We start from the raw sequence: 14,377 nt of genomic DNA, 5'->3' as shown, positions 1-14,377 counted from the left end.
TGTGTGAGTGCGCGTGCGTGCAAGCGTGCGTGCGTGCTGCAGACTGCTCAAGCGGCCGCTGGATGTTCCTGTTTGTGCTTGTGTGTGTGTGTGTGTGTGTGTGTGTGTGTGTGCTGCAGACTGCTCTAGCGGCTGCTGGATGTTCCTGTGTGTGCGTGTGTGTGTGTGTGTGTGCTGCAGACTTTTCTAGCGGCTGCTGGATGTCCCCGTGCGTCTCATTGTGTCCGACTGTTTGCAGGCGATCCTGGAGTCTTCAGACAAACAGCGCTCTCTGAATGAGATTTACAACTGGTTCACAACCATGTTCTTCTACTTCAGACACAACACTGCCACCTGGAAGGTATGAGCGTTCACTCTGACGCCTGCTCAAAGTGTTAAAGCTGCCACTCGCTGAATTGTCCATGCTCACAATGCAACTGCACTGGTTTTTCTTGGAGAGCCCAGACACATTGGAATACTTCAAGTTCACATTGCCCGTGGTAACTAATGTACAGTGAGGAAAATAAGTATTTGAACACCCTGCTATTTTGCAAGTTCTCCCACTTAGTAATCATGGAGGGGTCTGAAGTTGTCATCGTAGGTGCATGTACACTGTGAGAGACATCATCTAAAAACAAAAAGCCTGAAATCATGATGTATGATTTTTTAAATATTCATTTGTCTGACACAGCTGCAAATAAGTATTTGAACACCTGAGAAAATCAATGTTAAAATTTGGTACAGTAGCCTTTGTTTGCAATTCCAGAGGTCAAACGTTTCCTGTAGTTTTTCACCAGGTTTGCACTCACTGCAGAAGGGAGTTTGGCCCCATCCTCCACACAGATCTTCTCTAGATCAGTCAGGTTTCTGGGCTGTTGCTGAGAAACACAGAGTTTGAGCTCCCTCCAAAGATTCTCTATTGGGTTTAGGTCTGGAGACTGGCTAGGCCACGCCAGAACCTTGATATGCTTCTTACAGAGCCAGTCCTTGGTTATCCTGGCTGTGTGCTTCGGGTCATTGTCATGTTGGAAGACCCAGCCTCGACCCATCTTAGGTGCTCTAACTGAGGGAAGGGGGTTGTTCCCCAAAATCGCAATATATGGCCCTGGTCATCCTCTCCTTAAATTTAGTACAGTCGCCCTGTCCCATGTGCAGAAAATGCCCCCAATGCATGATGCTACCACCCCCATGCTTAACAGTAGGGATGATGTTCTTGGGATGGTACTCATCATTCTTCTTCCTCCAAACACGGTTAGTGGAATTATGACCAAAAAGTTGTATTTTGGTCTCATCTGACCACATGACTTTCTCCCATGACTCCTCCGGATCATCCAAATGGTCATTGGCAAACTTAAGACGTGCCTTGACATGTGCTGGTTTAAGCCGGGGAACCTTCCGTGCCATGCAGGATTTCATACCATGACGTCTTAGTGTATTACCAACAGTAACCTTGGAAACGGTGGTCCCAGCTCTTTTTAAGGTCATTGACCAGCTCTTTCCGTGTAGTTCTGGGCTGATTTCTCACCTTTCGTAGGATCCTTCAGACCCCACGAGATGAGATCTTGTATGGAGCCCCAGTCTGAGGGAGATTGACAGTCATGTTTAGCTTCTTCCATTTTCTAATGATTGCTCCAACAGTGGACCTTTTTTCACCAAGCTGCTTGGACATTTCCCCGTAGCCCTTTCCAGTCCTTGTGTCGGTGTGCAATTGTGTCTCTAGTGTCTTTGGACAGCTCTTTGGTCTTGGCCATGTTAGTAGTTGGATTCTTACTCATTGCATGGGGTGGACAGGTGTCTTAATGCAGCTAACGACCTCAAACAGGTACATCTAATTTAGGATAATAAATGAAGAGGAGGTGGACGTTTTGAAGGCTGACTAACAGGTCTTTGAGGGTCAGAATTGTAGCTGGTGTTCAAATACTTATTTGCAGCTGTATCATACAAATAAATAGTTAAAAAATCATACATTGGGATTTCTGGATTTTTCTTTTTAGATTATGACTCTCACAGTGGACATCCACCTACGATGATAATTTCAGACCCTTCCAGGATTTCTAAGTGGGAGAACTTGCAAAATAGCAGGGTGTTCAAGTACTTATTTTCCTCACTGTATCACATGTTCACATTTGTCGAACATAAGATATTTTAATATATTTTCATATTTCATCAGACTCATTTATACTGACAAATACATGATTCGGATGAATGAATATTTCAAAAAAATATATATATACGGTCAACCATGTAATGAGGTTTGGCGTTGCATAGTTTGTCCACCAGAGGGCGCTCTACAACGTCCCTGTTGGCAATACTGATTATTTTTTTGTTAATGGGTTTTTGTTCAAAGGACATTAGGTTTCATATCTTAAGTTTGTAATTTTATACATTTTATTTATCAGGGCTTTAACCCTCTGAGCCCGAGACACTCACCCACGAGTAAAAAAGCACCTCTGATTCATAGTTTAATAACTTTTGAACCATACATGCGAAAACAATGCATGTATTTTGTCAACTGTATAAGTTATAATGATTATTTCTTCACAGTGTGACTCCCAAGACATATGGGAAGTGTTTTAGAAAGGAAAATCGCTTATTCATTACTTATCTGTCTGTGATATCAATACATATCTGGAAGATTCATTTTCCGTTTTATTTATTTATTTGTCTTTAAGGCCCTACAACCATTTTTAACATGCAAGTGACCTCACTGCAACCCAAATATTCTAATAACCCAGTTTGTCCTAAAAAAAATGATGTTCATTTCTTGACTGTAGACAACAGGGTTGATGTTTTACAAGCTTTTTTATAAAATAAATCCAGACGGAAAATATACTGTAAAAATGGCCTCAGGGCCCCCAGGGTTAATATATTTTGATGTTCCTCTGTTCTGTTGTGAAAATAAAACAAATCATGATCATGTTATTTTAATGAGAACTCATAAATAACTACTAATACCTAATGTTAGGGAAATCTGTGTTTCTGGATTTATTCAATTTTTATATATATCGGCCGATATGTCGGCCGATATATATTATATTATAATATTGAGAATATTGGATTTTTAAACAACCTAATGTTTGTATCGGTATCATCCTTAAAAATCCTTTATCGGTCAGGCACTAGTTGGTGCTGTGCAGTACAAAAAAGTAGTGGAGTGATTTACGTTTTTTTATGACATTCTTTCAAACGCCACCACCCTATCCATCTCACAAGTCCACTTCTGGATTGACGGCACTCCTTCATTCTTCCATACTCTTAAAGCTGCATTGTAAAAGAATTTGTCCCACGTAGCATCAAGATCATATATCGCAGTCAACTCTCTCTTGCACAAAGCAGTTCAAAGCACATATTGCAGCTACGGTAGCCTTCATGCTTCAAAAAGTGAAATTGAACAAAAGGCTGTCCATCAGTCATGGTCGTTAGAGTGCATGTCAGATAGTGGCGTGGGCGCGCACTTCCAGCTAACGTATTTCTAGATGGCGCATGGATATGGAGAGTCTACCCCAGTTTATGCAAGCGCAAGTGTAAAATTTCAAACCAATAGGAATACTTGAAATTGATGATGTTGGTCAATATTCATAAAAATTGACAAGTTTGTGAACGGGCAACACAACAGATAATAACTACAAATGTTACACAATATAGTAAACTAGTCTGTGAACTAGTCTGGACCCTGGACAGCTCCTTCTGCTTATCCATATTGTTTAGGATTGACCCATCTCCCAGAACAAATCATCTTGGGCTGAATGGAACCTGGGTTCTTGCAATCTGACATATCATACATCATGTGTCCCCGGTCCAAAATTCCTGGACCTTATCACAGGACCAGAGGACAGGAAGTGATTGGCTGTCCTCTGATTCTCAGACAAAATTAAGTCTCCTATAAGACATGAACACAGCATTTTGGGTAACCTTCCAGGAAGCAATGGGCTCTTAACTTTGCTACACAGTTAAAAGCCATAGTTTTTCTGCCCGGTGCTTTATGTGTTATGTGTTTCAGTAATTCTTTGCATCATTTTACATTTTACGTTTACATTTAACACAATGTTCCTGTTCCAACCAGAATGCAGTGCGGCACAACCTCAGCCTACACAAGTGTTTTGTGCGAGTGGAGGGAGGAAAAGGAGCGGTGTGGACAGTGGACGAGAGCGAGTACCAGCGGAGGAAGGGACAGAAGTATCACAGGTACAAATCTCCTCAGGACTAACACACCTGTAGGATCCTGCATGGTCACCTGCTGACGGGCTGCTCCTCAGCCACAGTTCTCTAATGAAAGAACAGGATGAGGTAGGAAAGACAAGGAAGGGGTGGGAAGGAGAAGGGGAAGAACAGAAACGGAGGAAATGGATGAGAAAATAAGGACGTAGGGAAGGAAAGGTGAGGGTAAAGAAGACATTGGAAATTAAATTTCATTTCAGAGTCTGCGAATTCTCATTCAGAATCAAATGTCTGCCCATAACTGATAGACACATTCTTTTTTTTTATCTCTGTGTGTGTGTGTGTTTGTTTTGTGTGTGTGTGTGTGTGTGTGTGTGTGTGTGTGTGTGTGTGTGTGTGTGTGTGTGTGTGTGTGTGTGTGTGTGTGTGGGTCCTTCTGTATGTGTATGTGTGTGTTTTGTGTGTGGTTATATGTCTGCGTGTCGTTGTGTGTGTCTCTGTGTGTGTGTGTTTGCGTGTGTCTGTCTATGTGTGTGTGTGTGTGTGTGTGTGTGTGTTTCCAGGGACTGTCCTGTGAAGTGGCTCACGTCCTACTCCCATTACTGTCCAGAGGAGGCCTGACTGCCAGCAGATAGCAGCCCTTAGCTGGAGGCATATCCATGTTTCATGCGATACAGAACTACATGAAAAAGTGAAGAATCTATTGAAATGCCTATCTATATTTTGTATTATTTCCAAATGACTTGTTAAACACGGCTGTATCATTGGTTATATCAAGATGTTACATACCTGAGAGCTCAACACACTGAAAATTAAGAAACCATGTGTAAATAGATACAAAGCCAAGCAAATAAAGAAACATCTGACAACATGTGCAGCATTTAGAATAAGCACTGCAAATAGAGGAGCTCAGAAGAAAATGGTAAACTGTTTCCATGGGACAATAAAAAAGTAAAGCACACGGCTGGGACATGCTTATTGTTGCCATGCTAAAGAAATTCTAAAGTCGGAATTCTGACTTTGGACTCCAAACTCAAAACATGGGAATGGGACATCTGAGAGAAAGATGCACCGCAATTACAAGTAACTACAATTATACCTAAAAAGTGTGTATTTAATTGTGTGGAGTAAGACCATTTTTCATCATGTCTGTGTCCAGGATTTTTTTGTGCGGTCTCAATCCATGGTTGGATGATGCACTGGAGTCATCCCTGACATATGAAACCTACCATAATCCCAACATTAGAGCGCAGAGCAGCAGGGTCAGCTCTTCTGCCCCTGCTCTTCTGCTACTTTGCTACCTTCCGCGAACTCTTTGATCTCCTTCAGTCTAATACATACATGCTTAAACCACGCTGTTAAATCCCTTAATCATAAAAGCACAGGCAGGATGGCTGTCACTAGCGTACCTTTCACCCAGAATCTCACTTCCTCCCTGCTGTTTTCTTCAGCTCACGGCGGTGTCTGTCCTCCCATAGACTGTGTGCTGCTGGGTTAGCTGCTAGCGCTGGGTTTACATAGGTAGTTTCTTTTATCAGCAACTCTGCTACCACTCCTGCCAAAGTCAACTTGGGAGAACATCCAAGTCTTTATGTTTTCTTTACGCCCAGTATGTTTCTTTGGATTAGGATGGCAAAAAGATCTTGGTTGCAGTGGTCGCCGTGGTCCTTCGGCACCCCCGGCAACACCTTGCTACGCTCTGCAATCTGCTATCACACGCAATCATTTCTTGCTCTTGGGGGAATTACTAAAATTCTTAGGTCTGTCTAACTTATAGAGTGTGGTCTAGACCTGCTCCATCTGTAAAGTGTCTCAAGATAAGTTTTGTTATAATTTGATACAATAAATAAAATTGAATTGAATTGAATCTGGGCGCTTCAGCCACTGTCTGCAGACTGCTGTCATAGTGCTGTTTTCATGATAGTGAATTAAACCGCTTTGCTCCGCCAGTAATTTTCAAGAATTCTATTTACCTTACCTGGCAATTTCATAGGTCAAGTCCCAATGGCTGGGTGGGTAATAACATAATGCTGCAGACCTACAGACTACATAAACTACTAAATACATTTACTTTAGCTTTGCCAGGACGTTGAAAACTGAAAACTCCAATTTTCCGGCACCACTGAAGGAAAGTCAGCTTCAATCCCTTTTTTTTAATTCCATCATCTCCTAAACTGCATTATAATTATCATGAAGCAGAATGTGGCCGTCTGATCTGCACACAGAGATAGGGTTACTTGGCGAAATGACACCACAGCTCAGGACATCCTGCTGGAATCCCACACAGTCGTCGTCCTCACCGTCCTGCGCCTCACAGGACGCCCAGCAGTGTTTTTCACTGCTCTCCAGTCTGACTGGGCTGCTTCTCCACTTTTTTGTGTCTTAGATTTATCTTAAATGGTAGCTACCGTTTTTTTTTCAACCTGGACCATATTTGCCTATGTTTTTGTGTCCAACTGACTGATGGAAACAACAATCTATGACACTGGTCCAGTATTAAACGAGATCGCTGCAATCGGCTGCGACAAAACAAGCTACCATGTAAGTTAAGAGGGCAATTGTGCAGCTTGTGTTTAACTTCACAAAAGTGCTTGTTTTGCCACTGACACGCTCAGAATATAATTCTTGTGTCTGACAACATTGGGTAGGAGAGGACCTATGACGGTAGCTAAACAGCTCCCTCATTTAAAAAGCGCAGCAACTTCCTGCAGTAGCTGACAACGTTCAACGTGTCAAAGACAACGATGATGCACTTCTACACTGCCATCATCTAGTCCGTCCTCACCTTCTCCATCACCATCTGGTACTCTGCTCTTGAAAATGTGAAAAAGTTTAACTTTCTAGTTATGTGGTTAGAAGAATGATTGAAATGGAACAAAACATATTGAGATGGTTTATTCTAAGTGTGAGAAAATGATAAATGTCTGTGTGGCTGGATTTGACTGGGGGGCTTATAGAGATTCAATGATGATGATCAGCTACTAATTATGGATGCATGGTATATGGGTCAGTGATCAGTTAAAGTAACATAGTTGAAGAAAAAGCCCCTGGAGCGTGTGGTGGGGCACCTCCAATATCGGCACTATTAATATAAAAAAGGGAGATGCCATTGGAAATAGAAGACATCATTTTAGTTTTTACTGTATAAGGTGAAGTACAGCCACAACAGCTGCCAACAAGAAGCCTGTTCTAAAACAATCTTTGCAGAAAATCTTAAATCTATGGTTGAGGAAATTGGCATTGTGAATATTAATGCATGTTCGATAATAACATCCAGTTATACCATCATGGTTGATCCCAGATCCCATTGTTGACATTTTTTGAAGGTAAAAAAAGATGTCAGGTGCAGTGGTGAGGAAGATAAAAGTCGGCAGCGCCATATGGGGAGCCCCCCTGCAAATTTATACTGATGGGTCAAAGGATCCTGGGAAGGTAAAGTAGCTTTAGCTATCAGTATACTTGGAATGGGTTGTAAAAAGGGTTGTAGGACTCCTCCCTTCTGAAGATGGGGGGAGGCAGATTAGATTGCAAAGTAGGGTGTTAATGAGAACAATAATAGGAATTGGTCCACAGTGTGGATTGCTAGAATGTAGTTTAATCCTTAATACAGTTCAGTAAAGAAAATATGGGAGAAAGGGAAAAAAGGAAGGAGTTACTATGAGAAACAGGATAGGTCTCCATAACAGCAGGGCGGCGCTAATCTGTCTCAACGCCCAAAAATGAAAACCGGCAGCTGATTGGTCAAACGTGTCACGTTGGTCTGGTTTCTCCAGAAATTCAAAGGCAGACTATGATGGCGGTTTGTGCAGAATACAATCTCATATTTTACTATATTTTCTGGCTCTGATTGGAAACAACCAGATGGAAAACGAGCATTATAATGTGCATCACTTTGTAACGCATGTTATAATGCTCGCCTAGCACCTAGCAGTGCACAGCCTCATACTCTGCTCATGACTGGCTAGCAGTCAGAACGCTCTTTCGAGATGAACTCCAAAGCATCGTTGCTCACAATGTGCTTACAAATACAAAAACAACCAAAACAAAAATGTACACACTAATATATACATACTCTAAACAGAAACAATATAGAGGCATGAGTGCAATGAAGAGTTTCAAAAAAAATATTTAATGTGGAGCATAGTGCAAAGGATTCTGGGATAAATAGTCTTATATTGTTATATTACAATATGAACAGTATGAACACTTCTGGAATACGGAACGACAATGATGAATAAAAAATAAATAAGTGAGAATGGGAATGATGAGTAAATAGTATGACCGTTGTGTCGTCAGCAAACTTCAGGAGTTTAACAGATGGGTCTCCTGAGGTGCAGTCATTTGTGGAGAGTGAGAAAAGCAGTGGGGAGAGCACACACCCCTGGGGGGCGCCAGTGCGGATAGTCCGTGTGCTGGATGTGATGTTCCCCAGCCTCACCTCCTGACTCCTGTCAGTCAGGAAGTTTTGTGATCCACTGACAGGTGGAGGCTGGCACAGTGAGCTGGGAGAGTTTGGTGCTGAGGATGTCCGGGATGATGGTTTTGAAGCCGAGCTGAAGTTCGCAAACAGGATCCTTGCATAAGCCCCTGGAGAGTCAAGGTGTTGCAGGATGTAATGCAGTCCCAAGTTGACTGTATCATCCACCGACCTTTTAGCCCTGCAGGGCGTCCAGCAAGGGGACTGTGAGGACTTCAGGACTACAGATGTCAGAGCGACAGGCCTGTAGTCATTTAGTCCAGAGATGGAGGGTTTTTTGGGGAGTGGGATGATTGTGGAGCGTTTGAAGCAGGAGGGAACTTCAGATAGCTCCAGAGATCTGTTGAAGATCTGAGTGAAGATGGGGGCCAGCTGGTCTCCACAGATTTTCAGGCATGATTATGCTGAATAGGAAGTCAAAGATCTGACCCATGTACCCTTGTACACAGTGTCCATTTTTTTATATATAAATAATTTTTTTATTAAGACAGAGTAGCTGTCAAAATGCTCTACATGTGATCTTTTGCTGATGGTAATAAACAACACACTGCATGTGATCATGATCTGAACGGATTTAGTCTCTGATTTCTAAACGTCACTCTCAGCCACACAACATGTGTTGAGTACAGAATAAGCCTTTAAATAAGACAAATGGCAGTTAAAATCTCTCCAACCCAAAAACAATCAAACAGTTTATATAAAATGTCATCATGTTGAGTTGATTCTGAACCAATCAGCTGTCAAATTAGCTGAGAGGCCGGCGTTTCCCAGCATGCTCCAGGTCTGCCTGGGTCATGATGATCGATTCTGCGCAGACCTGGCTCATCTCGAACGAGCCTATTACGCGTGTGCGATTCACAACAAAGATGAAATAGAAATATGATGTCTCACTCTGTAGCTAAAACAGAGAGTTAAACACAAAAAGAGGAGAAAAGAGCAGCTGCACAACAATAATATGGTGTTTTTGGAAAATTAAACCTTGAAAACTTATAAAGATATAACCTCTAAATACAATTATGAATCTGGAAATGAGAACAATATGAGCACTTAAAAATATAAAATTAAAAAAATAAAGAATTGTTGAAGACTGCCAGTGAACAAGAGATGGCAGCAATGCGCCATTGCAGCGTCTAGTCTGCCTAATTCTAGGAAGAGGAAGAAGACCAAGCAGGAAGCAGTGCAGCAAAAGAGCAGAAAGGGTCTGTTTCATTTCTGTCCACAGGTGTCTGTTTCCGCGGTCAGGGGGAACGGAACGATGTCGGTCCCAGTGTAGTGACCGCGGAACCAGCTGATACAACGTACCGCAGTCTGGGGAGGAACAACATGGCCGACGAAGCTGCATTCCAGTTTTTACATAACGAAGTGATACAGTACATTTACAAGTCAGCTGAGAGCGGAGAGACGGTAAGAGTTCTCCTCGGCGTCGCCACGACTCGGAAAGATGGTGCTTGGTTACAGTATTTAGTAACGTTAGCTCTCGTCTGTCTTTGATTCAGGAGAATGGGAGACATATCGCCAAACTGGAGAATATGGGATTCAGGGTCGGCCAGGGGCTAATAGAGAGGTAAAAAGCTAAGTGTGTGTGTGTGTGTTACATTTGTTATTCCTCTGTGCCATAGCGCTATTGTTGTCAACACACCTCAGTGAGCCACAGTTAACTAGCTGACATGTTCCTTCATCACCATGAACACACACGCAGAGTACTTCATTCTGACTCCACACACACCGTCCTGCTGACACAAACGCTCACTAGTAAACTTAACGTGGAGAAATGCGCTGTTAAATATAGTCCCCAAATGAACTAAAACAAGCGGCTGTTTTAAAAAGTGAGTGAATGAGACCTAGGACTGCACGATATGACCTATTTTAAGACCGTCCCAGTGCCCGCGTAGTTTAAACAGCAAATGCACCCATCTGTGCGCCCATGGTCTTACAGGGAGGTGTGTTCAGGTGCATTCTGAGCGTATTGTTATCTTGGGGCAGCGGGAAGTGATCGCGCCACTGACCGACACAAACCTGGTCTAAAGTCAACAAGGGCGGTGACAAAAAGCTGCGTTAAAGTTGGACAGTTTACAGCCGATACAGCAGCCTTTAGGCTGGGACAGGAAGTGATTCCAGCCGCCTTCAGGCTGGACAGGAAGTGACAAAAACACTGTGGTGCGATTCTGATTTAATAAAATATAATCAGACCCACATATCAGCTGGTACACAGTCTCTAGTTGTTTTAATTATGACAGAGTAACTCTCATAATGTTCTACATGCAATCTGTTGCTGATTTTAATTAACAAGACTGTAGATGATCCGTGATCTGAACAGATTTAGTCAGACTTCTAAACGTCACTATCAGCCACACAACATGTGTTCTGTACAGAAAAAAGTCTTTAAATCTGACAAATAGCAATTCAAATCCCTCTGATTAAAAAACAATAAAGTTTATATAAAACGTCGCATGTTGTAAACCAAACAGGTGTTAAATCAGCTGAGAAGCCGGCGTTTCCCAGCATTCTTTGGCTCCGCCTGGCTCTCGCAGTCGGTGAAAAGCAACTCCGCCGCCTGTGTCTTCCGTTGCCCACGTGTGAATGACATCAGAGCAAGTCGGGATCAAGTTGGTCACGAATCTAACCAGCATGCAACGGGCACCGATCGCCGGTGATCAATTCGGCGCAGACCTGGCTCATCTATTAACACAGCATTTCATTATTTTTTCTGCGTCTCATTAAAATGTGCCTAGGCGCACTCGCAGTGACACGCAGCCGCACACAAATTTAAAAAAAATTACAATTTGAAATCGTATTATATGATCAAGCACAAGATCAGTTTCTTCTCTCCTTCCTGCTCAGCAAGTCCGCCATCATCCGGCGCGGAGCTTCTTTTTAAGCTGTCAAACTCGCAAAAGTGGATTTGGACACACCCGAAACTCACCTGCACCATGCGCTTTTCACCGTGCGCCTAGATCGTTAAAATAGGGCCCTGGGTCTCATTCAAGACACATTTTTACAAACCGCGTCAAGCTTCTGGGGTTCAGTTGAGCAACTTTTTCTTTTTTCTCTTCTCTAGACTAACAAAAGACACAGCACGGTTCAAAGACGAGCTGGACATCATGAAGTTCATCTGTAAAGACTTCTGGACCTGTGTGTTCAAGAAGCAAATTGACAACCTTCGGACCAATCACCAGGTAACCGCTCCTGTCCGTCAGTCGGTCTCTCCAGGATTTTGTGGACGTTTTTTGAGATTGTTGCTGCTCAAAATGCTCAATGTTGCGGGAGCTTTTGTTAAAAAAAAAAAAAAAAACTTTTTGTATTTTTGTTACATAGAAGTTGCGGGAGACTAAAAGTTGCAAACAACATTATTTCTTTAAAAATGGTTAGTATTTTTGCCTAGACTTCTGTGCTGATGTGTTGTCATGTTGTTTTCAGGGCATCTATGTTCTCCAGGACAACAGTTTCCGCTTGCTGAGTCAGCTGTCAGCTGGGAAGCAGTATCTGGAACACGCCCCAAAGGTGCTCTGCCCTCATCTCATCAGACTGTTTAACTCTGTTACTGGGTTCTGGTAGCATGTCTCGCCTCTCTCTGAGCCAGCTGCAGACTCCCCCTTAGACATGAGAGGTGCTTCTCATGTCTCATAAATTCCCCTTCCCTTTCCTCGCGTCTCACATCCCTCGCACCAAGGAGGCATGGGAGAGACGAGAGGAAATCATCAGAGGAGAGAGGAATGAGCAAATGTTTTTCTAGAGCAATGAGTCGGTCAGTTGTTTGGGCGGAGTTGGCAACTCCTTCAGCTGCTTCCTGTTTCCACGCCTATAGCTCCGCGTTGACAGAACAACTTACGGTTTGGCCGAGGACCCGGGAGCTTTTAGATGAAGGACATGAGATGCAGCTAAGGATTGTAAAACAAGCACCAGTGAACGCAGTAGCTTGAGTGGCTGATTTTAACCGAACAGCCTGCTGTTTGTTAAAGGTCCCATGACATAGTATTCTTTGGATGCTTTTATACAGCGGGGAGACACACTGCCGATTTTGCAGGTTTTCCAACTTACAAAGCGTGTAGAGGTCTGTAATTTTTATCATAGCTACACTTCAGCTGTGAAAGATGGAATATGAAACAAAAATCCAGAAAAATCACATGATATTTAAATATTTAATTTGCATTTTATCGCATGACATAAGTATTTGATCACCTACCAACCAGTAAGAATTCCAGCTCTCACAGACTTGTTAGTTTTTCTTTAGGTATTCCCCCCCCCCCCCCGTAAGTACTCCACTCATTACCTGTATCAACTGCACCTGTTAGAAAATGGAAGATGATGGTCAATATCCCTCAGTCTGGGGCTGCATGCAAGATCTCACCTCATGGGGCATCAATGATCATGAGGAAGGTGAAGTGTCAGCCCAGAACTCCACGACAGGACCTGGTCAATGACTTGAAGAGAGCTGGGACCACAGTCTCGAAGAAAACCATCAGTAACACACTATGTCGTCAGGGATTAAAATCCTGCAGCACACGCAAGGTCCCCCTGCTCGAGCTAGCGCATGTCCAGGCCCGTCTGAACTTTGCCCATGACCATCTGGATGATCCAGATGAGGAATGGGACAATGTCATTTGGTCTAATGAGACACAAATACTCCAATGCCGTGTTTGGAAGAAGATGAAGTTTCAGTAAAACCCCAAGAGCACCATCCCAGCCGTGAAGCATGGTGGTGGAAACATCATTCATGTGTATGTTTTTCTGCAAAGGGGAAAGGACGACTGCACCGTATCAAGGGGAGGATGACCGGGGCCATGTATTGCCAGATCTTGGCCCACTCCTTCCCTCAGTAAGAGCATTGAAGATGGGTTGTGGCTGGGTCTTCCAGCATGACAACAATCCGAAACACAAAGCCAAGGCAAATAACGAGTGGCTCCTTCAAGAAGCATCTCAAGATCCTGGAGTGGCCTAGCCAGTCTCCAGACCTGAACCCAATAGAAAATCTTTGGCGGGAGCTGAAAATCTGTATTGCCCAGCAACAACCCCGAAACCTGAAGGATGTTTAGATCTGTCTGATGCTTCTGTCTGCTGTCTCTGCCTGTCTGATGTCTCTGTCTGATATCTGGCTGTCTGATGTCTCTTGCTGTCTGTTTCTTCCTGTCTGATGGCTGTCAGATGTCTGTGTCTCTTTGATGTCACCGTCAGTCTGTCTGCTGTCTGTGTCTGTCTGATGTCTCTGTCTATCTAATGTCCCTTCTGTATGATGTCTCTGCAGTATCTGTCCTTCTCCTGTGGTCTGGTGAGAGGAGCGCTGTCCAGCCTGGGGGTGAAGAGTATTGTGACTGCTGAGGTGTCCATCATGCCTGCATGTAAGACATGCATCACTCCTCTATCATCCAATCAGAGACAAGAGAAGTCTTAACTCAACTACTTGTGTCTAAATTTAGTGTTTTTAATCAACACAAACTCATTTTTTAAGAAATTCTCTTTGCAGAGCCAGGGAGTTGTTAAGAAAAAAAAAAGTATCTTTGGTATTTTTCAACCTGGACCCTATGTCTCCATGTTTCTGTGTTTAAGTGACTGATGGGAACAGCAGTCTCTGAAACTGGTCCAGTGTTAGGCATGTAATGACAAGGAAATAACCTGTAATGTAACGATAATGGCCAACTGTGCAGCTTCCATTTCCGTCCACTAAAAGTACTGTTTATTTACTTGGAGTCTGGTGGGTGTGGCGATGATGATTATCGGGGCCATGTCACATTAAACATACATCACATACTCCGTGGGGGGGGGGGG

The 14,377-nt window shown here is 43.2% G+C and overlaps 2 protein-coding genes across 3 annotated transcripts in view; both read left to right on the top strand.

Annotated features, from left to right (window-relative positions):
* foxp3b (forkhead box P3b) overlaps positions 1 to 5,105 on the top strand; it is a 31,826-nt gene extending 26,721 nt beyond the window's left edge. The window contains exons 11-13 of one of the 2 annotated variants that reach the window (XM_034877468.1): positions 239 to 340; positions 4,043 to 4,164; positions 4,701 to 5,105. In XM_034877468.1, coding sequence (XP_034733359.1) covers positions 239 to 340; positions 4,043 to 4,164; positions 4,701 to 4,758 — 282 coding nt within the window. In that variant the 3' untranslated portion in view covers positions 4,759 to 5,105. The remainder of the gene's footprint in view (positions 1 to 238; positions 341 to 4,042; positions 4,165 to 4,700) is intronic. The other variant, XM_034877469.1, reaches the window with a different exon arrangement.
* A 4,640-nt stretch (positions 5,106 to 9,745) lies between these two features.
* trappc6b (trafficking protein particle complex 6b) overlaps positions 9,746 to 14,377 on the top strand; it is a 5,410-nt gene continuing 778 nt past the window's right edge. Inside the window, exons 1-5 of the mRNA XM_034875757.1 lie at positions 9,746 to 10,018; positions 10,111 to 10,178; positions 11,673 to 11,790; positions 12,032 to 12,115; positions 13,857 to 13,950. Of these exons, the coding sequence (XP_034731648.1) occupies positions 9,938 to 10,018; positions 10,111 to 10,178; positions 11,673 to 11,790; positions 12,032 to 12,115; positions 13,857 to 13,950 (445 nt within the window). The 5' untranslated portion in view covers positions 9,746 to 9,937. The remainder of the gene's footprint in view (positions 10,019 to 10,110; positions 10,179 to 11,672; positions 11,791 to 12,031; positions 12,116 to 13,856; positions 13,951 to 14,377) is intronic.

This window comes from Etheostoma cragini, chromosome 7, assembly GCF_013103735.1.
Source record: "Etheostoma cragini isolate CJK2018 chromosome 7, CSU_Ecrag_1.0, whole genome shotgun sequence".
Classification (NCBI taxonomy): domain Eukaryota; kingdom Metazoa; phylum Chordata; class Actinopteri; order Perciformes; family Percidae; genus Etheostoma; species Etheostoma cragini.
Note: the sequence above shows the minus strand (reverse complement) of the source record. Positions and strands in the feature narration are given on the sequence as shown.